Source organism: Malaclemys terrapin, chromosome 1, assembly GCF_027887155.1.
Source record: "Malaclemys terrapin pileata isolate rMalTer1 chromosome 1, rMalTer1.hap1, whole genome shotgun sequence".
In the NCBI taxonomy this organism is placed as follows: domain Eukaryota; kingdom Metazoa; phylum Chordata; order Testudines; family Emydidae; genus Malaclemys; species Malaclemys terrapin.
Genome location: NC_071505.1, coordinates 229299226 through 229322233, shown reverse-complemented (window position 1 = coordinate 229322233; position 23008 = coordinate 229299226). Strand labels below are relative to the sequence as shown.

At 43.2% G+C, this 23008-nt stretch overlaps 1 protein-coding gene across 3 annotated transcripts in view; it reads left to right on the top strand.

The window, feature by feature from the left end:
* Positions 1-393: 393 nt before the first annotated feature.
* The window catches only part of LOC128825813 (granulocyte-macrophage colony-stimulating factor receptor subunit alpha-like), a 35812-nt gene continuing 13197 nt past the window's right edge, over positions 394-23008 (top strand). Inside the window, exons 1-6 of one of the 3 annotated variants that reach the window (XM_054008622.1) lie at positions 398-615; positions 13229-13345; positions 17623-17749; positions 18691-18820; positions 18913-19088; positions 19335-19489. In XM_054008622.1, coding sequence (XP_053864597.1) covers positions 13322-13345; positions 17623-17749; positions 18691-18820; positions 18913-19088; positions 19335-19489 — 612 coding nt within the window. In that variant the 5' untranslated portion in view covers positions 398-615; positions 13229-13321. Of the gene's footprint in view, positions 616-13228; positions 13346-13530; positions 13665-17622; positions 17750-18690; positions 18821-18912; positions 19089-19334; positions 19490-23008 lie in introns of those variants that run through there. The other 2 variants (XM_054008639.1, XM_054008630.1) reach the window with 2 other exon arrangements.

Below are 23008 nucleotides of genomic sequence, written 5' to 3'. Positions count from 1 at the left end.
TTGATATGATAATAGTAATAAATACTAATGTTTGTTTCACAATTCAGTGTAGATCTTTGTTAAACAGATGCACTGAGGTGCCTTGATCCTGTTACACACAATTATACTGCTGTGTTTGCATTGGTCCTGTCTGATAAGATACTTATTGGAACAGAAAGCTCTTTTGGTGAGAAGAACTTACAGGCAAAGTATTGTTTGTGGAAGCAGGCTTATTTGTAGGAGATCAATTTTCTATATGTAGGTTTACATCCAAGGGTAGACCCAAAGGCACAAATGGACTGGATGAAATGGGAAGAGGGTGTATTATTAATTAACTTGATGTTCATTTTGTGTGAAATTCTTTATATTCTGCAGATTTCCAGCACTGCCTGCCAGGTCCAGGAAAAACATTATATTCTGCAAACAAGGATATTGAAGAAGTTCCGGAAACTGCGAAGGAAATGACCCAAAGAACTGTCTCAATATCAGTCTTGCAACACCTCCCATGAATCGGATACTATGCAATGATATTGTCGCGGCAGTACGACAGCTTCAGTCTCAAGCATTTCAATCATCTCTGAGTCTCAGACCCCAAACCCTAACTTAAACAAGATACCAGCCTTTTGCAAGGAGGAGGTAAGCTAGTTTTTGTCTTTGTTTGTTTGTTTGATTGTTTGGGTTTTTTTATTGATATTTTTATTTCTCAAGGCTCCTATGACATAACACAAACATTTGCAATGGAAAAAAAAAAGCTATCTTAGATTGAGTTCATCTACCTCCAAGTGCAGATTTGAGGATGGTCTTAGCCAAAATTGTGATGACACATAATTATTTATGATTTATGATCTTAAGGCTCATAAGGATACATATCTAAATGTGAGTAAAGTGAGTGATCAGATTCCCAGCACTGCCTGCCAGGTCCAGGAAAAACATTAGCAATATTTTCCCTCGTCTGTTGGGTTGCTTTATTTTGTCTGACATCTATTTTGTGTATCCAGAAGAAAGGTTGCTATCTCTTTCTTCTTTTAAAAAATAATCTAACTGGAAGCATTTGTATATTGTCTCCTGTACATAGGTTTGTGTTTGGTAAGTTGCAGATCGCTCCATAGAGTGAATCAGTTCTAGGAATAGCATGAATTGAATCCCGAGGCCAAAAGACCAAAAACATCAAGACACTTGATCACGGCCTTTACTACACATGATCTTAGCTCTAAAGAGTTAGAGCTAAGATCACATGAATTGAATGTATATTTCAATGACTGATATGTATCCTGGCTTTTAATTTCATTTAAATCCTGTAATAGTGGATGTTGCACATATATGGTGCTCTTAGCATCCCAAAGCAATTTATATACATCCATTTATCCACAAAACACCTCTGTAAGGTAAGTATTATTATCCTTATTTTATAAATGGCATTTCTATTTGAGATAGAGAAGTCTGAATGCCATCGTACAAGGCACTGCTAAGCCCTCATTTGGAATTCTGTGTACAATTCTGGTTACCCATGTTCAAGAAAGAGGAATTCCGCTGGAACAGGTGCAGATCAGCGGAATGGCAAGCCTATCTTAGAAGGAGAGACTCCACTTGGCTTGTGTAGCCTATCAAAGCAAAGGCTGAGAGGGGATATGATTGCTTTCTGTAAATACTAGCCATCAGTAAATTCAGGCTGGAAATTAGAAGCATTATAACTAGGGCTGTTGATTAATCACAGTTAACTCACGCGATTAACTCAAAAAAATTAATCATGATTAAGATATTTTAATCGTGATTAATCGCATTTTTAATCGCACTGTTAGACAAAAGAATATCAATTGAAATTTATTAAATATTTTGGAGGTTTTTCTACATTTATGTATATTGTTTCTGTGTTGTAACTGAAATAAAAGTGTATATTATATTTTATTATAAATATTTGCACTGTAAAAATGATAAACAAAATAAATAGTATTTTTCCGTTCACTTCATAAAAGTACTGTAGTGCAATCTCTTTGTCCTGAAAGTGCAACTTACAAATGTAGATTTTTTTTTGTTACATAACTGCACACAAAAACAAAACAATGTAAAACTTCAGAGCCTACAAGTCCACTCAGTCCTACTTCTTGTTCAGCCAATCGCTACACGAGATAATGCTGCCGGCTTCTTATTTACAATGTCACCAGAAAGTGAGAACAGGCATTTGCATGGCACTTTTATAGCCAGCATTGCAAGGTATTTATGTGCCAGATATGCTAAACCAGTGGTCTACAAACTTTTTACGCTCAAGATCACTTTTGAATTTAAGGGCAACCCAAGATCTACCTCACCACTTCCCCGAGGGCCCCGCCCCTACACCAAAGTCCCGCCCTGCTCACTCCATCCCCCCTTACCCACCCCGTAGCTCATTCTCCCCCCCACACTCACTTTCACCAGGCTCAGGTAGGAGATTGGGGAGAAGGAGGGGATACGGGGTACTGGATCTGGGAGGGGGGTCAGGGCTGGGGCAGAGTATTGGGGGTGAAGGAAGGGGTATAGGGTGCTGGCTCTGGGAGGGCCTGAGGGCTGGGGCTTGGGGTACAGGAGGGCGTTTGGGGTGCACGAGGAGATATGGGGTGCTGACTCTGGGGTGGGACTCAGATCTGCGGGTTGGGGTGTGGCCTCCCGCCGGGCCGCAGTTATCTCTGGCTGCTCCCCCGCAGCTTCCATTGGTCACCGCTCCCCATTCCTGGCTAATGGGAGTTGCAGAGGCGGTGCCTGCAGGCAGGAGCAGTGTGTGGAGGGAAACCCCTGCCCCCAGGGGCTGCAGTGGTCGCTTCCGGGAGCTGAGTGGGGCCGGGGCAGGCGATTAATTGCGTGATTAATCATGATTAATTTTTTAATAGTTTGACAGCACCTAATTATAACCATCAGAAGAGAGAGGTTCTGGAACAGCCTCCCGATAGGAGTACTGGGGGCAAGAAATCTGAATGGTTTCAAAATGGAGTTTATTAATGGGATTGTAGGCCAGGGCTGCCTGTGATAGCAACAGACTGGATTTGATGACGCAGGAGGTCCCTTCCAGTTCTATGTTTTTATAGTCTTTTAGATGGGTAAAAGAGGCATGAGTGACTTGCCCAAGGTTGCACAACTGGTCAGTGGCAGAACTAGGAATTAGAATCTAAAAGTAGGTCTTCTATCCCTTTCTTTTTCCACAGATGGTGCTCTCTCATTAAAGACCAAATAAAATGAATTTGTTGATATTTGCTCCCATATGAAAGCCAAGCTGATCCTACTTACCCTGTGATAGTGACCACAGTAATGATAGTCCTCATTACTTGAAAGTTGCATATAGGGCTATTGGAATCAGTTAATCACTACTGTACAATCTCACCAAAGGAGAACCGGAATCAATCTGGGGAAAATGGACACATCCATTCCAGCAGGATGTCTCCTATTAAGAACTAACATTTCCAAGATCTTTTCCTATCTTAGCCTGGGTCCTGAGGGAAAGCTGAGATAGATTTGGATTATTATTTCCATATCACTGCATCCACCTCATCCCTTTCACTCTACCAGTAATGCTCGTCTTGTTGCCCTGTTTGGATACTTTTCCCACAAGCATCTCCACATTTTCCTCTATGCCTTTCCCTATGCGTGAAACACCTTTTCTTAACTGATCCTTTTCATACTGAAGTCCCTCCCGAAGACCCACTTCTATTGTAGAGCCGACAAGAAACTAACCAGCTGATTGTGGCAAGGTTGGGAGTTACCTGGGAAAAGTCAATATATTTTATACTAGTTTAAAAAAACCCAAACCTTGTTTTAACAAGAGTCCCCAATCAGAACATGGCTAATTACCACCTCCCCACACTGCTTGTGTGGCGTACATCCTTCCCAGACCCTCCATCTTGCTGTTTGGTCCTCTTTGTTTTGTCTGCTTAAGAGTATAAATTCTCTTTTTGCTTAGCACATTGTGGGTGCTACTGAAAACATATAAAAATAATAGTAATAGGGCCTGTCAACACTTAAAATGCTGCAGCAACACAGCTCACCACTGCAGCTGGGCTGCTGTAGCACTTCAATGAAAAGTCTACCTACGCCAACAGGAAGGGCTCTCCCATTGGCCTAGCACTGTCTACACTGGGGTTAGGTCGGTTTGACGGCATCGCTGCTGGGTATGGATTTTTCACACTGCTGAGCAAAGTTGTTCTAATGACCTAATTTCCTAATGTAGACCAGTCCATAGTTAATAACAGAAGGTAACATATAAATGCATGGTTTCAAAGAGGGCAGTATGTACATTAGGAATGCAGTGCAAGTCCATGGCTCTTCCACTTATTTGTGCATTTTATTTATTTTTATTTAAATTTTTCAAAGGCCTCTCCCCAGCTCTAGGTGACCTGGAGGGTATTTAAAACAACAGTCCATCCAAAGAATAATCACACAAGCAGCAACCCATAGTCCACACATCACAAAATGAAATTATATACAAAAGTATATCCCACTCACAACCCCCATCCCATTCAAACCTTATACTCTCCCTGAAAGGCCCAATAGATAGATGGCCTTTGCAGCATATCTAACAGTCAACAGACTCAGGACTAGAGCTAGGTGAAATTTTTCAGTCAAAACTTCTATTTGATGAAAACTGCAGATTTGGTCGAAATGAAATGTTCAGCTTTGGGTCAAGTGAAATATTTCATGTAACCTGAAATTATTATTTATTTTTTGATTCCCCAAACATTTAAAAAAAAATCATTTTTGGCATGACCCATGATGATTTTATTTTATCTTTTGAAATTGCCAGTGAACTGTAAACTTTCCTCAGCTCCACTCAGCCTATCAGCAGAACAAGGGAAGCAAGTGCCAGAGCCAAGAAGCTCTCACTGAAAATGCCCTCCAGCAGCTCGCTCTAGTTTACCCTGAGGGGGTTCCAGCTAGTCATGCCTCTGCTGACAATACGGCAGGATTAACCGGGGAGGGAGGCGCTCTATTTCAGGCAGACTCTAGAGATACCAGTGCCACACCAGTAATGGCCAGTTAGCTATAAAGGAGCCCTATTTACACTAGTACTGTACCAATAGCTGACTCAAAGTGATGCAAGGCCTTGCTCCTCACCTTGAGCAGACTGTAAAAGGGGTCATGATACTTGTAAAGTTGCTAAGGCGAAATAGGGACTTTTTGTGGCCCTGTATTCACCCCATAACATGTTATTTAAAAAAAAGAAGAGTGAACTTTTAAAGGCCCCAGGATTACCCCCAATGAATTTCCCAACATGTCCTGATCCTGAGAATGGAGTTTACAGCGCTGTTTCTTGTTCAGTGGTGGGGCAAAGTCCTTTCTGCAGTGCTGCCTGTGAATGTTTCCAACAGCAGCATCATAAAAACATGCACTTTGCTTGCAAAATCATGGCTAGCATCATGGTGGATGAGCTAAGCAGGGGGAGAGTGAGATTTTGAAGGTAGGAGAGGAATGACAAGTGGGAACAAAGAGGAATGAAAACAAAGCAAAGAGAAACAAGAAATTAGGGAGGGAAGGGAAAGAGGGATCAAGTGGGATGCAGATGAGCAAGAGAGGGATGGTTAGGAATAGCTGAGAAGAGGGACCAATAGATCTAAGATTCCTGAGCACATCATTGGAGAGAGATAGAAAACATCTTTTGTGTCAAATTTTCACAACTTTCTGTTGAGCTGTAGCACTCTGTGTGATTCGTACTGAAGCTTTGGCAAACTCTCATCCCAGCAGCTGTGCCCGTATTGTTGCCACATAATGATGTCATGAGAATGATTCTGCAGTGTTTAAAAAGACATGGTCTCGGCAATGGTCTGTCTGCACTGCAGTAACAGTATATCTTGGCTGTCCCAGCCTGGGTTTAACATGGCTTTGAAGAACAGGGGTACGAAACTACTTTCCCTGAAATGCGGGGTGCCCTGTGGAAATGTTTAAGGTTCTAATATAGCTTGAGGATACGGCTATGATTCTGTCTGCACTACAAAATTGTAATGAGTTGTAACCAGTTATCATGGATCTCCAGGGACTGTGCTGTGCCCCAGACTTGAAGTAGTCTCCTGGGAGTACCTCTTCCGTGCTCCATACCCCCAAGGAGTCCCACTTTTCCTCCAGGATAGGCCACACAGCCTCAGCACCTCTGACACTGGGCCTTCAGGCTCCACCCCTCCCGTTTCTCACCATGAGCTCTGAACAGAGAGTCTGACTAAGATAGACATTTGTTCAGACATTTTACCCTCTTTAGGGATCAATGTCCTTCATTAAGTATTTGCAGCAACATCAGGCAGCCTTTCTAAAATGCAATGAGTTTTAATAGTCAACTGGGAAAGAGTGTTGGGAAGTCCTTAGACTAGCAAAGAGAGACAAAGGGTAAGACAGAGTCATACTGGCTGAAGCCAGGGCTCCACCAAGCTAGTCTGCCCTAGCATCCGTGTGTGTGTGTCCCTTTCACTCTGAGTCCTGAATGGCTCCTGTGTGTCTGTGAACCTTGTCCTAACGCAATCTCCTATCACCTCTCATCTTTGATCTCTGGACACAGACATGCTTGTTCACATGTTCAGCTTGCCAGAACCTCCTGTGGTTTAGTGTTAATATTCAGACACTGGGGTTCCTGTTGTCTTTTCTGGATCCTCCATTGGTATGTGTTGATTCCAACCAGCTCTTGATGGTGCATTCATATTACCACAGACAGCTAGGTGACCCAGATACCTCAGACCTCCTGCTCAGTTCCAGGAGACATATTTTAATCCCTCTGTCCCAGTGGGTAACAATCTCAAGCCCAACAGGGAGCGGCATATTGCTCATAAACATATTCCAGAGTATTCTCACTTTCATCACATTTCTCCTGAAATGATTGTAAATTGTACTGTAGAAAGGCCTTAAGAAAAAAAATTCACAGAATAAAAACCTCATATTTCCATTTCCTTGAGATTGCGATGATTAACCTCCCCTGAGAGCAATTAAAATCTTACGTAAGAGAAGAACTTTTCTTATCATGACCAAAAATTCCAGTAATTATTGTTGTTTCTTTGAACTGTAATTGTTTTTCTAAGGAGAAAATCTCCTTTAACAGCAAAACAGGTACTGAAGGAAAGAAAAGTTTTCTCCTCCTAGAACAATAATACTCAAACTTCAGTAGTTCAGGAGACAAATTAGCGATCAACATTACCCAAAAGAGCCACAGCTGTGTGACTTCATTGTTTCATTTACTGTAGTACAATATATTCATATTTAAATAGTATGACAGGGGAAATATATATACACCTCTACCCCGATATAACGCGATCTGATATAACACGAATTCGGATATAACACGGTAAAGCAGTGCTCCGGGGGAGGCGGGGCTGCGCACTCCGGCAGATCAAAGCAAGTTCGATATAACACGATTTCACCTATAACGCGGTAAGATTTTTTGGCTCCCGAGGACAGCGTTATATCGGGATAGAGGTGTATATAAAAATCACAGCAAAATGACTGACCAAATATTATTATTTTATCAAATGCAATTGGTTAATAACCTAGTAAAAGCATCCTGATTGGTTAATAACTTAGATTGGTTAATAATTAAATCACATCGTGTTTTAATATCATATGCTGCAGAGAGATGCAGGAGACAAATTAAAGAGCCACTAGTGGCTCACGAGCCTCAGTCTAAGTATCACTGTCTTTGAGGAAATTCAATTTCCTATGAGAAGAGTGAAATAATGGAGCTCTTGTTTAGTATTCCATAATTAGCCACTCGGAACCAAATTTAGATGCGAGTCTAACTGACTCTTAGGGAGTCTAAGCAGGTGTAACGTGGGTCTGTTCAGTGTTGTTACACAAACTTAGACTTGCACCTACTTGCCAACATGTTATTTACACTCTCTCATATATTACCTATCGATTTGGCCCACTGAGTCTAAGACACTTACGCATGAACTTAATTTCACTGCGACTACTCATGCAGGTGAAGTTAAGCAGATGTGTGAATCTTTGCAGGATCAAAGCCATAGCAAGAGTAGAAGAGGGGTCAGAAAAGAGAGATGTAGCAGAATAATGAGGGGATGAAAGAAGGCTGTAAGATAAGTGGAGGTGTGATCTACTTCTACCCTCCTATTAAAGTGCAAAAATAACTCTTTCAAAATTAAACAGTCTGGAGAACACAGTGAAATTTTTGTCTCTCTCGCTCGCTCTCTCGCTCTCTCTTTTTTTTTTTTTTTTACTAAATTTGGACTAGAACTTAAATCTGAAATTCAAATCCAGCTTACACCCAGCAACCCCATTAAAAATATAAACCTCCAAACCTCAAAATGTATTAATTACTGGATATCAGGCAAAATAGCTACTTGTCATTTACCAGTAGTTACTTAGAATTGCTCAGAATTGTTTAATATTTGTTAAAAATTACTCCGTTTCTAATTATTAACTCCCAGCAAACTTATTACTTGGCATGTATTAAATAATTGCCTAGAATTATTTAGTCACTAATAAATGACAAGAGAATTGTTTTAGTAATATAAACCTAAATCATTTCTAACAGGTACTGAGTAACTCCAGATAATTTTTGTTGGGAATTACCTAGTGATTTTTAAGTAATTAATTCTAATTTGTACTAAAGCAATCACTTCTTGCAAATCTGCAAATATCAAGAATGATTAAGTGAACACAAGTAAAGAAATACTTTATAAAGAAAAAGGAATTGTGTAGGACCTCAGAGTACAGAGGCAATGTGGTGTCCCTGAGCACAGCTGGGAGAGATGTAGAGGGAAGACTTCATTGGTTTAGAGGGGTGGGCTGCAGAAGATGTAGAAAGGGAAGATTCCCACACTAGGCTGTAGTCTCCCCTTTGCCTGAACCTTTAAACCGGGGATTTGAAGGGATATAGTTCTGTGCATCCTGACCCTGGTTGCTGCTAAGGGGCTCACAGTGCAAGAGGTGCTTCCAGAAATAACCCTCTGGCTGTCTTTACACTGGGCAGGGTCTATGTAAGGGATGTTATCAAAAATTATGCTGTAGCCAAGTGGCCCCAAGGAGCTGTTCTGGTAGCTGGAGATCAAAACAGAAAGCTAGTCAAAAAGTCCCTAAAGTCACAAGTGAAAAAGTAAAAATCCTTAGATCTAGTATGGAGGTTATTTATTTAACAAAGACAACGGAGACTCTGAATCGTCCTAAACAAAAAAGGAAGCAGGTAGATAAGAAAAAAAAATGGCAAGATACAAGATTTTATTTCTCCACACATATTTCCTTCAGAAAATAGAAATCATCCAAATGAAGTCAGTTGAAAGCACTATGCCAGGTACAAAGTAAAATGGTATTAAGTGGGCTAAGTCGGATTTTAAATAGCAGTTGGTAAAGACATTAAAAAAATAAGAAATAATTTAAATGTGTCAAAAGCAGGATGTCTGTGAATGAATTGGTGTGTCCACTCAACTACCAGGGAGTAAAGGGAGCGATTAGGGAGAAAAAGGGCATTGCAAAGAAACAAAACTATTTCTTTGCACCATTCTTCACCAGAAAGGGTCATGAGGGGACATTTACTCTTTACAAGTAATAAAGATGAGGTACTGAAAGAGGCTGAGGTGTAAAAAGAGACGGTGCTGGAACAAATTGATAAACTGAGGAGCAATAAGTCAACAGGATGAGAGGGTATAAACCCAAGAGTAAGAATGAAGTGGCTGGGAGGCTAATGAGTATACAATCGCTCATTAAAATTTGCTATCATACTAGAGGGCACCACTCTTTCAAAAATAGTACTAAGGGAGATATAAGGAATTATAAATTAGGAAATCTAACTTTAGTCCCAGGTAAATCGGTTAAAATTGCAATTAAAAACAGAATTAAAATATACCTGTATGAACATGTTAGGTTCAAAGGACCAGCTTCTAAAAAGGAAAATCATGCCTCTCTGATTTACTATAATGTTTTCAGCATGTCAACAGAAGTAATAAAGAAGCAGCAGATGGCATAATACATTTGGACCTTCAAAAAGTCTGTGACAAAGTCCCTCGCAAACGACTCTTAAAGTAGTTAAAGTGTCCAAGGTGAGGATTGAGTATTCCTGGATCAGCAGCCAAGAGGCAAGAAACAAAGTAGGAAAACATTGTCTGACAAGTTACAGTTACATACTAGTCCTAGTATGTCTTTAATATGTTTAATAACATTCTGGAAAAGAGGATAAACAGTGAGGTGACCACATCTGAAAGTGGCACAAAATTCTTTAGGTTAGTCAGGACAGAGAGAAGGGTCAGGAACCTCCTGTCAGGGACATTCAGGGCAGCATGGCACCAGATGAAGCTCACTGCAGCAAATGCAAGATAATACACATTGGAAGGAATAATAATAATAACCTCAGCTCCTCATTTCTGAGTTGAAAATGAACTATAACCACTGTGGATAGTCCTTTGCTCAATATGCATCAATGGTCAGAAAAAGCAAACCAAATGTAAGGACATAAAAGTAAAGGGAAAGAAAATGATACTGAAAATATTATAATACATTTATATAAACCAGGGATTGGCAAGCTTTGGCATGCGGCCCATCACGGTAAGCCCCTGGCGGGCTGGGATGTTATTTTTACCTGCCGCGTCCGCAGGTTCGGTCAATCACGGCTCCCACTGGCCGCAGTTCACTGTTCCAGGCCAATGGGGGCTGCGGGAAGCGGTGCAGGCCGAGGGATGTGCTGGCCGCTGCTTCCCGCCGCCCCCATTGGCCTGGAATGGTGTACTGCGGACAGTGGGAGCCGCGATCGGCCAAACCTGCAGACATGGCAGGTAAACAAACCGTCCTGGTCCACCAGGGGCTGACCCTGACTGGCCGCATGCCAAAGATTGCCGATCTTTGATATAAACCAATAATATGCCATCACTTGGAAAACTGTGTTCAGTTCCAATCACCTTCTCTCAGAAGAAATTGACAGATTCAGAGAATTGCTGCAAATATAATCAGAGCCATGGAAAGATTCCCATATAAGGAGAGATTGAAAAGACTAGGAATGTTTCAAATAGAAAGGAAATGAATAAGAGGGGATATGAAATAATAGATGGCATCAAGACTAATAATACCTAATGTTAGAGGGCTTTCCCTTTACCCATCCCCTGGTTCTTGTCACGCAGACAGAAAGCAGAAGACCAGAAGTCCCAAGTGTAGGCAATGCGATGTGTATTGGGGTTAGTTCCAAGCAAGCACACATAACTCTGATGCCACAGAGTCTTGTTTCCCAGTATCCCATTCCCAGCTCTGACGCCGCAGAGCGTTGCTATGTCCCTGTTCCCCATTCCCACCCCCTCTTCCTTCTTCTTAGCAGCCCAAACATACCTGCAATGTATGCCCACAGTCCCACACCTTACAATTTATGCTCGTGTTCCATTTTGGAGGGTCATGGGTCTGGGTCTTCGTCCCACCTATTTTGTACCCCATGGGAGGCATAAGGAGTGAGGTTGTGCTCTGGCCAAGGCCAGGCCTTTCTTTGGCTTTTAATGTGTCTTATGCTTGCTGGCCCTTGCCCCTCCTAACTGGTTGCTTCACCTTGGCTTGACAGAGGACCTAGGCAGCCTTCCAGTGTATGCTCAGATATTACACTCCCACCATACTGTTTTCTTATCTCTTAGTTCCATCTCTTATGTCTTTCATCCCATCTGCTTGAGGGCAGTGCCTTTGTCTTTGTCTTTTGTTTACACATATTAGTATAAGATATAAGAGTATCAAAAAGTCAAACCCAAAATTCTATCTCAGACTGACAAGCCTATATGCTAACACCTAACTCTTATTTAAATGCTTTTAATCTATAACTCTCAGAAGGTTTTACAAAGGAAATAAGTAGATGGTCCCTGTTGCCATAATATCTGAGCACCTCACAATCTTTAATGTATTTATCCTCACCACACCCCAGCGAGGTAGCGCAGTGCTGTTATCCGCTATGTACGGAAGGGGAACTGAGGGAGAGAGGACCAGATCCACAAAAGGATTTAGGCATCTAACTCCCACTTTAGGCGACTAAGTCCAAAATTTAGGCACCACAGAAATCCTCAAAACTGCTACTCAGCTGCCATCTAACTCTGGAGGTGCCTAAAGTTGTTCAGTGTCAAAATTTCTGCTGTTAAAGTCCCCAAGGTGTCTAAATTTCTGTCTCTGGCTGTGTACATCGCTGCCTCAATACTGATAGCCAGTGCCTAGCTCACACCTGCATAATCCTCAAACCAGGTGAAACTAGGCAATGTCCCACCTACCTCGCCTGCGGAGCCCAATCCAGTTGGCATGCTTTAAGCCATACACAGAAGCTGAGGGAGGAAGGATGCAGCAGTGGCCTTCCTTATAATCTTTAGTCCACTGGTTAGAACACTCACCTGGGATGTGGAAGACCCTGGTTCAGTTCCATCCTTAGAAAAGAACTTCTTTGAACTTGGGCTTTCCACCCCTCAGATGCATGCCCCAACCACTAGACTATGGAATAGTCTCTTGTGAGGCTCTCTCAATCTCTCTTGTTGAAGCTGTTCCACTTCATATTACATAATTAAAAAATGAAATAGACACTGGGTGAGAGAGTTTGTGACTGACTCTACAGCCAGTGATTAGGGCAGTCAGAGGAGAGGTCGGACACCCAAAGTCAAATCCCTTTTCCACAGCAGGCAGTGGAAAGAACTGAACTGGGGTCTCCCACCTGAGTGTCTTATCTACAGGGCTAAAGGTTATAAAGCTACCACCACCTGTGTTTTGTGTAGAATTAGGAGGTTACTTCTGCCATTCTTGCAAGCAACAGCTTAGGTTCCTGGCTCCAGGAGAAGGGTCCATGGCTGCACATCCTAAGCAGAGATAGGTGCTCCCCTCCAGCCTAGATTTAGGCACCTAACTCCCTGAAAGGGGCAGGGGTCAGGACACATCCCTCTCCTCTGCATCTGCTATTGGCTAGCTTTGACAGCTCAGTTCCTAGCATGCAGGCTTTCATGGATCCCATTCTTAGGCAGCCGACTTCCTCATGCATTCTACAGAGAGCCTAGGTGCCTAACCCAGGGTTTGTGAATTCTACTGAGTGGCGAGGAACCACAATGCCTGTGTGCCTTGGGCCAGAGGACCTAAGCAACCAGCCCAAAGTCACAGTGAGTCTGTGACAAAGAAGGGGCTTGACCCTCAGTCTCCCAAGTACCAGCATAATGTCTTAGCTATTGGGCCTTGTTGTTGGTGCATACGTGTGATGTATTTAGCTGATTCTAGTGACTAATAAAAACAGTTTTTGATTCTGTCCTTAAAAGAAATCAAGCTTTACAGAAACCTAAGTGTGCTTTGGCATCTGTTTCTTCTCTTGTAGGTTTCATTCCTGTCATTTTCCAAGGAAAAAAGATGGCTGCCACTCTAGGACTTATTTCCCTGTTTAGTTGTGTCGTGTTATTTCCTATGTTGCATGCTGTCATTGTGTATACAGAGTGTAAGTATAATACTTTAATTGAGAATCTAAAGGACTGGGAATAATTCATCTCACTCTAGGGATATTTGCCCGTTCAGTTGCGCTATGTATGGTCATAACAGGCCTGCTAAATACTAGCCTCTGCACCTGAAAACTTTGAAAAATCTTATTGCATCCTCTCTGATATTAATTCATAAAACTCACAGCGAAGTCATCATCCTCACCCATTGCCAACTTGACGCTGAATCCTGGAAAACTAAAGCTGACCTGGGACAGCAGTGTCACTGTTACTGCATACAGGTGTTCTATGCATGTAGGCCACAGTTACATCAGGGGAAACGTAAGTTTTCTATTTACTTATTAACAGAAACAATTAACTGTAGTTTCTTTTCCTTTTATATACTTGATTTATTGAAGAAACATATGTATCACTTGTAGTATCATAAAAACCTAGAAAATGACAATATGTTTCCAGAGTTCTTGGAGACTTTTATTACATATATTAGGGCAGGTTCAGTTCACAGTGAGGTATAGCATCAGAAGGGACCAACTAGAAACACCCCTTAGTCCAATGTCATTCAATATCTTTATCAATGATCTGGAAAAAAATGTAAATTTAATGCTGGTAAAAACTGTTGGAATAGTAAATAATAGGGATAGGTCAGTTATACAGAGCACTGTAGATGACTGGGGGAAGTGGGATCATTTAAACAACATGCATTTTTAATGCAACATAATGCAAGATTATACACTTGTAACACAGAATGTAGGTCACACTTACAGAATGAGGGACTCTATCCTAGAAAACAGTGACCCTGAAAAGGACATAGGGTTAATGTTAAAAACCAGCTCAACATGCGCTCCCAGTGCAACGCTGGGCCACAGGTATGTCTACACAGCAATGGAGAGGTGTAATTCCCACTGCAGGTACACATTCACACCCTAGCTCTGCTCATGCTAACGCCTAAGAATAGCAGTCTGGCCTTGGCAGCATAGGTGACAGAGTGGGCTCGCCACCCAAGTACAATCCTGCCCAGTCACCAGGCAGCTAGACTGACCCATTGTCCATACCACCACAGCCCCACTGCTATTCTTAGATGCTAGCTTGAGCAGAGATAGCATGAGTATAATTTCCAGCATGGGCAGACAAACTTCCCAGCTGCTGTGTAGACATACTCTGAGAGCGCTAGTGCGATTATTGGATATATAAGCAAGAGAATATTGAATAGGCAGAGGGTGCTCTGTGTACAGCATTGGTGAGATTGTTATTGGAATACTGTGTCCAGTTCTGGTGTCACCACTTCAAAAGGATGCTGAAAATTGAAGAGTTCAGGATAGAGCTACATGAATGATCTGAGGTCTGGGAAACCTGCTTTGCAGGAAAAGACTGAGTATGTCTACACTACAAACATAAGTTGAGCTATATTAGGGTGAGTTATAGCCACTGCAGTAATTACATGTCCACACTAGCCTCCTTGGATCCATGGTGCACGTCCTCACGAGGAGCGACCTAAGAGAGGCAGTGTGGGGAGCTGAGTCATTGGTGAGCTCACTCTACTAAGCTTATCAAAGAGAAGCGTAAGAGGTGACTTGATCAGTCCATACCTACCTACAGGGGGAGAAGACATCTAATAATATAGAGCTCATTCATTTAGCGAGCACCTTTCTTTGAAGCATCGACTGCTGGCCACTCTCAGAGACAGGATATGGGGCCAGATGGATAACTGGTCTGATCCAATACAGAAATTCCTAGCACACATTCTTGTGATCCACTGCATCTTATAGATACAGCAAAAGCAGAAAAGTCCTACTGATGACAGCATACTTTGTTATAAAGGACTGTTTGGAGACCGTGGCTGCAGGAGGGCAACTTTATTTGTTTCACATCTTGCTGTTTCTCCGACGGGCCAGCAGCACTGTAGCCTTATTTTCAGAATCGGAGAATTTACTGAAATGTTTGCCTAAAACAAGGAGAAAAAGGTTTTGTTTAGAACTGCCTGGATAGCTTAGTGTGTGAAGCTTCCCTATGCAGGAATAAGCCATGTAGGGGAATAGAAAGTCTGGAAAGATGCATTTGCAAAATTTCCTCCTTTCAGTTTGGCAGTGGGGTTTGCCCTCACACAGAAGTAGCTGGTGATTTGGCCAGATCCTCAGATACACACAGATCCGTGACAATCCACTGGAGGGAAGGGGTGTCCAAGCAGAAGGCCCTTGTTTCCACACTGTCACACAAACCTTTCCTGCACAGCCCCTGCAGGCTGTAATCCACACAAATTACCAAATTTCGTTTGGCTTGCTTGTGTTTGGCCAAGAGGGGATAGAATCTACCCAAGCCCTGATCTCTCCTGCCCCTGCTGCAGTGCTGGAATCCTGCAGGGCCCCACAGATGAGCTTTGGGACTTAAGGGAAAGTGGCTGTAAAAGAATATATCTGATTTAAATAGTAGTTTTAGAAATACCCATTACAGTTTCATACACTCCATAGCTGTGAATGTGATTTCAGTGAGAGCGTTCAGAGCAGAAGGATGGTCCAGGGGCTAGGGCACTAACCTTGTCTCTGCTCTGTCCCAGACTCTCTGTGTGACCTTGGTCAAGTAACTTAGTCTTTCTGTGCCTCAGTTCCCATCTACAAAATGGAAACAATCACTAGCTTATGAGGCAATCAGATGCTACAGTGATGGGGGCCATATAACTACCTAAGATGTCTAGTTACTGTAAGACTGATTCTGCCCAGGGGGAGGTCAAATCTCATGATGGGGAGTAGGCCCAGGGACGGCTCCAGGCACCAGCCCACCAAGCATGTGCTTGGGGCGGCGCCTGGAGGGGGGCAGCGCGGCGGGGCGCTCCGGTCTAAGAGCGGGGCCGCAACTGGGCTCGCTGCCCTCCCCGCAGCACTCCGGCCGCTACGGAGAGCAGGGCCCTGGCCAGGCTTGCCGCCCTCCCCGCGGCGCTCCGCTCTGGTCCTCTGGCCAGTCGGGGAGAGCGGAGAGCCGCGGCGGGCTCGCCGCTCTCCCCCCAGCTCTCTGGCCGCCAGGGGTTCTCCTCCCTCCTCCCGGCGCTCTGGCCACCGGGGAGAGCGGAGCCACGGTGGGCTTGCTGCCCTCCCCCCGGCGCTCCGGCCGGTCGGGGATTGCGGACCTGCGGCCGGGCTCGGCGCCCTCCCCTGCCGCGCTGGGGCGGCGGGTGGCTTTTTTGCCTAGGGCGACAAAAAAGCCAGACTGGCCCTGAGTAGGCCACAGGGAATATAGCTCTTGCTGTGAATGCATGATGAACACAAGAGACTTCTATTTACATTTTAAAAAAAGAACAAACAAAACCTTATCTTTACAACTCTGAGTCAGGCCTGCTTCCATTCTACATTCAAATGGGAGCTGCCTTCCCCATAGACCAGGATGCATTTTCAACATTTCAGCTTCCTCGGTCACTGATTCTCATTTTTCAAGACTATGATCTCAAAGGGGATCGTAGCGCTGTTTTCTTGGGGTTCGAGAATTTTTCATTTAAAAATGATGGCCCGTCTGTGTCACTCCAGTTTATTCTGATGTGACTCTGTTGGATGTAAAACTGCAGTAATATACTGGTGAATTAAGGCCAACATTGCTAATCTTTCTGGCTGTAAAGAGAAGCTCCAGAATATAAATTGTTTCAATAATTGGATGTATTGATTTTTAATGTATATTGTTGCGCAAATCTACAGACAGCAAATATTTATAATCGGGGTAAAAATCATATTCCCACCATCTTTAATTAGTCCCTATGTACTTTTTGGGACAACAACCAACTTTTGGAAGACTTTTGATCATGCATACAATAGTTTTGCAAATTCATGGGGACACCTGTACATCTATTAAATATTCAGGCTCAGAACCTTCCCCAGGAAGTCATTCACAGAGGGAATTCTCTGGATGCAGATCTACCCTTGCCTTTCCAGAAAAGAGGGGAGCTTGCTGCTACCATCATTTGATCCCTGCAAAAGCTTCTATACTCTTTGTTGAAGGAACTCCATGGAGTCTGGTGGGAGGGCAGGAGAGGAGAGGTTACTGGTTGCACTCCATGGCACCTCTCTTTGTAGATCCCCTAGACTTCCCTGCAGAAATATGGGAGGCAATGCATGCAGCTCGAACTGTGCAAACAAAGACCCTACCGCTGAAAACACTTACACCTTTGCTTAACTTTACACACTGTGAGACGTCCTACAGGTTTCAATGGACTTATGCTTGGGCTTTTCCCATAGTTAGAACCAGTTAAAACTGGGAATGAAAAAACAAGGGATTAATACAAACACATGTTATTTTTCAGGTGTTCAATAAAACCTGCATGTTTAGCATAAACAGAGCTTTTCCTATACATAAGGGGGCATTATTCCAAGTTGAAGCAATGTACAACCACACTTCATATTCAGCAGAAGCCAGATTCATTCCTCAAGGTAATGCATTACAGTTTGTGAAAGGTTTTGTCTATCTACAAAATTTTGAGAAAAAACTCTCAGAATACATTTTATTCTAGAAGTTATCATTGATTTAATTTTTTATTACAAATGCATTTGCAAATCTGCTACAATGATGCCATTTTGTAACAAACTGTGGCCTCAATTGTGCTAGTGACATTGTGGCAGAGGAAAGGTCCATTTTGCACAGTAACTTGCAGGATAGAACCATGTGTGTGTGATATGATTGCTTTTCTTATGTCAGTCTCTGAGGGCTGGTCCACACTAAGCCCCCAGTTCGAACTAAGATACGCAACTTCAGCTACGTCAATAACGTAGCTAAAGTCGAAGTATCTTAGTTCGAACTTAAAGGTACTTACCGCGGGTTCACACACGGCAGGCAGGCTCCCTCATCGACTCTGCCTACTCCTCTCGCGGAGCAGGATTACCGGAGTCGACGGCGAGCTCTTCCGGGATCGATTTATCGCATCTAGACAAGATGCGATAAATCGATCCCAGAAGATCGATTGCTTGTCGCCGAACCAGCGGGTAAGTATAGACGTACCCTTAGAGAAAGCGGGGATTAAAATGGTGCGTAGCAAAATAAAACAGTGACCACATTAGGTGTCTTCACTGAAGCAGTTTATAGCTAGCATGAGCCTCATTCTGGCTGACTAATACAAACTGAGTCATATTGTTAATGGTTATGACAACTAGGTTTAATCACCATGGTTAAATGGAATGCAAAAGTTTTCAAACTTCAAACTTCTATTGATGATACCTAAAATCATCAATAGAAGTTGCAGATGCTCAAATTCTCTCTGGGTCTGACCCAGTGTGTGCAGAATTGTATCTGCTTGTACCAGTAGTTCACCCTTCTTCTTCTTCACAAAGCAAATTGGTAATATGTAAATACACATGTAACTTTTCTTGGTTTCCAGGCATGAATGGAACATCTGTTGAAAATTTCTCCTGTGTGATTTACAACATTTCCTTCATGAATTGCACTTGGAAGGCTGGCAGGAATGCTCCAGAAGATACCCGATATTTTCTTTTCTTTCAATACTCAAAGTAAAGAGTTTTCATTGGCCCAAGGAAGTTTTGAATTCACATTTGACAGATGACATTTCTCATGTTTGATTGAAACATTTTGGTATATGCAGGGAAGAAGATGAACAAGAATGTCCACGTTACATAAGAGATGCACTTGGAAGACCTATCGCATGCAGTTTTCAAAATGTGACAGACATTAAAAAGAAAGTTTACTTCCTGGTGAATGGGTCGAGCAACGAATCGGAGATTCGGTTTTATGATGAGTACATCACACTATATGAAATAGGTAAGGAAAAAGTTTCTTTCTGTTTAATTTCCATTTTTACTACAAGTAGAGAGTGAACCATTCTTCACTGGGAGAAGAGCCTGCATTCATTTCAGAGCTGTGCTCCAGAACATAAGCTTTTATCTTTCTTTTTAAAAAAACCTGTTTCTAGCCCTTATGGTTGAAAAGATATAATTCCAAATGTGAACTGATTCTTTATCAAAAGCTGATTCTTTAGCTAATGTAATAATGATTATTTTATTCTAGAAATACTCACTCCTCCATTAAATATCACAGTAAACTGTTCTGAAGACCAAGCAGGGTGTATAGTGCGATGGAAACGGCCCCAGCCAAGCCACATGGAAGGAAATGTAGATCACTGCTTTGAGTATCAAATTGACATTCGAAATAAGAATGCTATTGTAAGTGTAACTTTTCGAATGACTCTCACTACAAATATATATTTTCTGTTTATCAATCTATAATATATACACAAACATAAGCCTCTCCTACACTAAAGTCACCTCTCCTTCCTCATCCGTCATGCAGTCCTTTTTAGATCCAGCCATTCCTGCACACTACATAGTTTATTGCCTCATTTGCTAACCATGTCCCCATAACTGTCTTTCAGCACCTGCAACTGTCTGTGCCCACTCTCTTAACTACTTTTGTTTCTCACCAGCATTACACTTGCTCTTCCATCATTGCTAACCCTATCACAGCGATTACTTTTCTGAACTCAGATCCAACAGCATCCATCCACAGAGACAGTGGAGAGAACTAGACACTACAATTTGCTGTCCACTGGAACAGGTGAAAACCCCAGCTTACAATGCCATTCATTATCCTGGGATCTGAAAACAGCTTCTTAAAGCTTTTATCCCTAAGAGTGCAGGTCACTAGATGATTGATTCACTAATTTAACTCATCCCCACCTCCAAATATGTCTCTGTGCAATGACAACCCGTACAATATTATAGGCAAGGCTGATAGCACCACCTATTATTAAGGTTGCCCGACACTTCCCAGTCTAAGACCTTGTTTTTGGTTACTTATAACTTTGCCAAACTTTAACTATTTGGGCTGAAATTTTCCATAGCAGGTATTAGCCAAAATAGTTCAGAACAAGACTAGAGAAAAATACAGTTTTTCAATATTAAAAGAATTCTAGCAATCTTTTCTTTGGAAACTCGAGGACACCATTATTTGGACCAGGGACTTGACATTTGGCAGGGGGTGTCCTTTGTGTCAGGATGTGCCTTTTACCATCCCTGTGAAAATCTGCCCAGATTTGACCAGGGAGAAGCCTTTGAAAAAATCACAGTTTGTACTTGCACAGTAGAGACTTGCTAAATTCTGGAATCACTGAGCATATCTGAGCCTCTCACAGCTCCTAGTTGTGACTAGGCTGTGCATGTGCCATCCCCACAGAGCTGCTGAGCATGTTCAAGCGCAGGGCTATGAAGTTATGGCTGCTCCCGACTGCTCCAGGCAGGGTGGGACTTGACATTGGAACTGAGAGCTGGGCATCTGCCTTTCCTGTGCTCCCAGTGCACCCCTGCCAGTGTGGAGGAGGAAGAGGCCATCTGATTCAAATGCAGAGGCCACAAGAGCCCAACCTAAGGCATTGTAGAGGAGGCCTGGGGGAGTAGATTGGGACAAGGAGCCTGCAGGGAGGAGACTGGAACTTGCTAGGCAAGGAGACTCAGTCTCACAGTCAGAGAGGAAAACAGGTGCATACTGCATAATGCATACTACAAAGGGGCCAAATTAAGTTTGCACAGGCACTTCAATTCTTGTGCTACCTAAATTTTGAGTGTTTGACTTTGTAAACATAAAGTTCTTTTAACACAGGTGTTTTGTGTGTAATTTCATATATGGCATTTGGCAGGGGGTGTCCTTTGTGTCAGGGATGTTCCTATGTGTTTATGCATTTCTGTTATAAAGGCCGTGGTATAGACAATCTTTGACATTTTCAGTGCTTCACTCTGCACATTTAACATTCTTTTAAAGTAGCTTTTTGTATGGACTATACTTTTATTCCACTTGAGATCAATTGATCGTAAGAGTTTGTTCCAGGAGACAGGGATTTGCGCTAATTAACCAACCTTTTAATGCCTTCTGTATTCCACTGGTGTGATGCTAACTGTGCACTGGGTTACTACAACTAGCTGGGACTTGGAGAGAGGTGAAATCAAGGCAGTGATGTGACATTCATAAGCCCAAATTCAGCCCTGGGAAAAGAGGGTATAGCTCTCATTGATTCTGATGGGAATAGCTCAGGATTGAAGTTGATCAATGGGGTTTGCATCTCTATTAAACAGTAAAGCAAGTGGGTAAAAACTAAACAGTTCACTTAGGGAACTTAGATTGAAAGAGGGAAATCAAAGATGCCTGAAGGTAATTTAAATATAAAGGGCTTGGGGCTTCTCTACATTACAGACACTACAGCAGCACAGCTATGGAGCTGCAGTAGTGAAGACATTTCCTACAGCAACTGATGGGGATTTTCCATCACTGTAGCTGTCACCCCTGTGAGAGGTGGTAGCTAGCTTGACAGAAGAATTCTTCCATCAGCCTAGTCGGGTCTACACCAGAGATTAGGCCAAATTAACTACAGAACTTGGGTGTGTACTTTTTCCACACACTGAGCGATATAGAAGATCAATCTAATTTTTCAGTGTAGACCAGCCCTCAGTACTTACTGAGGGTATGTCTACACTACGAAATTAGTTCGAATTTATAGAAGCCGGTTTTATAGAAATCGGTTGTATACAGCCGATTGTGTGTGTCCCCACATAAAATGCTCTAAGTGCTCTAGTCGGCGGACCACGTCCACAGTACCGAGGCTAGCGTCGACTTCCGGAGCATTGTACTATGGGTAGCTATCCCACAGCTATCCCACAGTTCCCGCAGTCTCCGCCGCCCATTGGAATTCTGGGTTGAGATCCCAATGCCCGGATGATGCAAAACAGTGTCGCGGGAGGTTCTGGGTACATGTCGTCAGGCCCCTCCCCCTCCGTCACAGCAATGGCAGACAATAGATTCACGCCTTTTTACCTGGGTTACCTGTGTGGACAACATACCACGGCAAGCATGGAGCCCGCTCAGCTCAGCTGAGCTCACCGTCACCATATGTCCTCTGGGTGCCGGCAGACGTGGGACTGCATTGCTACACAGCAGCAGCTGCTAACTGCCTTTTGGCGGTAGACGGTGTAGCATGACTAATAGCCATGGGGCTGGCAGCCGTAGGGCTGCATTGCGCCAGCCCCTTGCCCTTTGGTCGAAGATGGTATATTACGACTGGTATCCGTCGTCGTCATACTGCAGTGGCTGTCAATCATGGGCACCTGGGCAGACATGCTACTGTCTCGATGATGATGACTATCAGTCGTAGTATACTATTTTCTGCCAATTGCCCAGTATTGTCTGCTAAGCACCCAGAAGAGGCCGAGGGCGATCTGGGTGCTTGCAGACGTGGGGCTGGCAGACGTGGGGCTGCATTGCTACACAGCAGCAGCCCCTTGCCTTTTGGTAGAAGATGGTATATTACGATTGGTAACCATCGTCATCATACTGCAGAGGCTATCAGTCATGCTGCACCGTCGGCTGCCAGCTTAAGATGTAAAAAATAGATTTGTTCTGTATTCATTTGCTTCCCCTTCCTCCGTGAAATCAACGGCCTGCTAAGCCCAGGGTTTTAAGTTTAATCTTTGGGGGGACCATTCTGTGTGACAGTTGTTTGTGTTTCTCCCTGATGCACAGCCACCTTTCTTGATTTTAATTCCCTGTACCTGTTCGCCATGTCGTCACTCGGCCCTCCCTGCCTCCCTCCCGCCCTCCCTCCTTCTCCTGGTCCGTCAGATACTAGTTTCGCGCCTTTTTTCTGACCAGGCGCCATAGCTAGCACTGGGATCATGGAGCCCGCTCAGATCACCGCG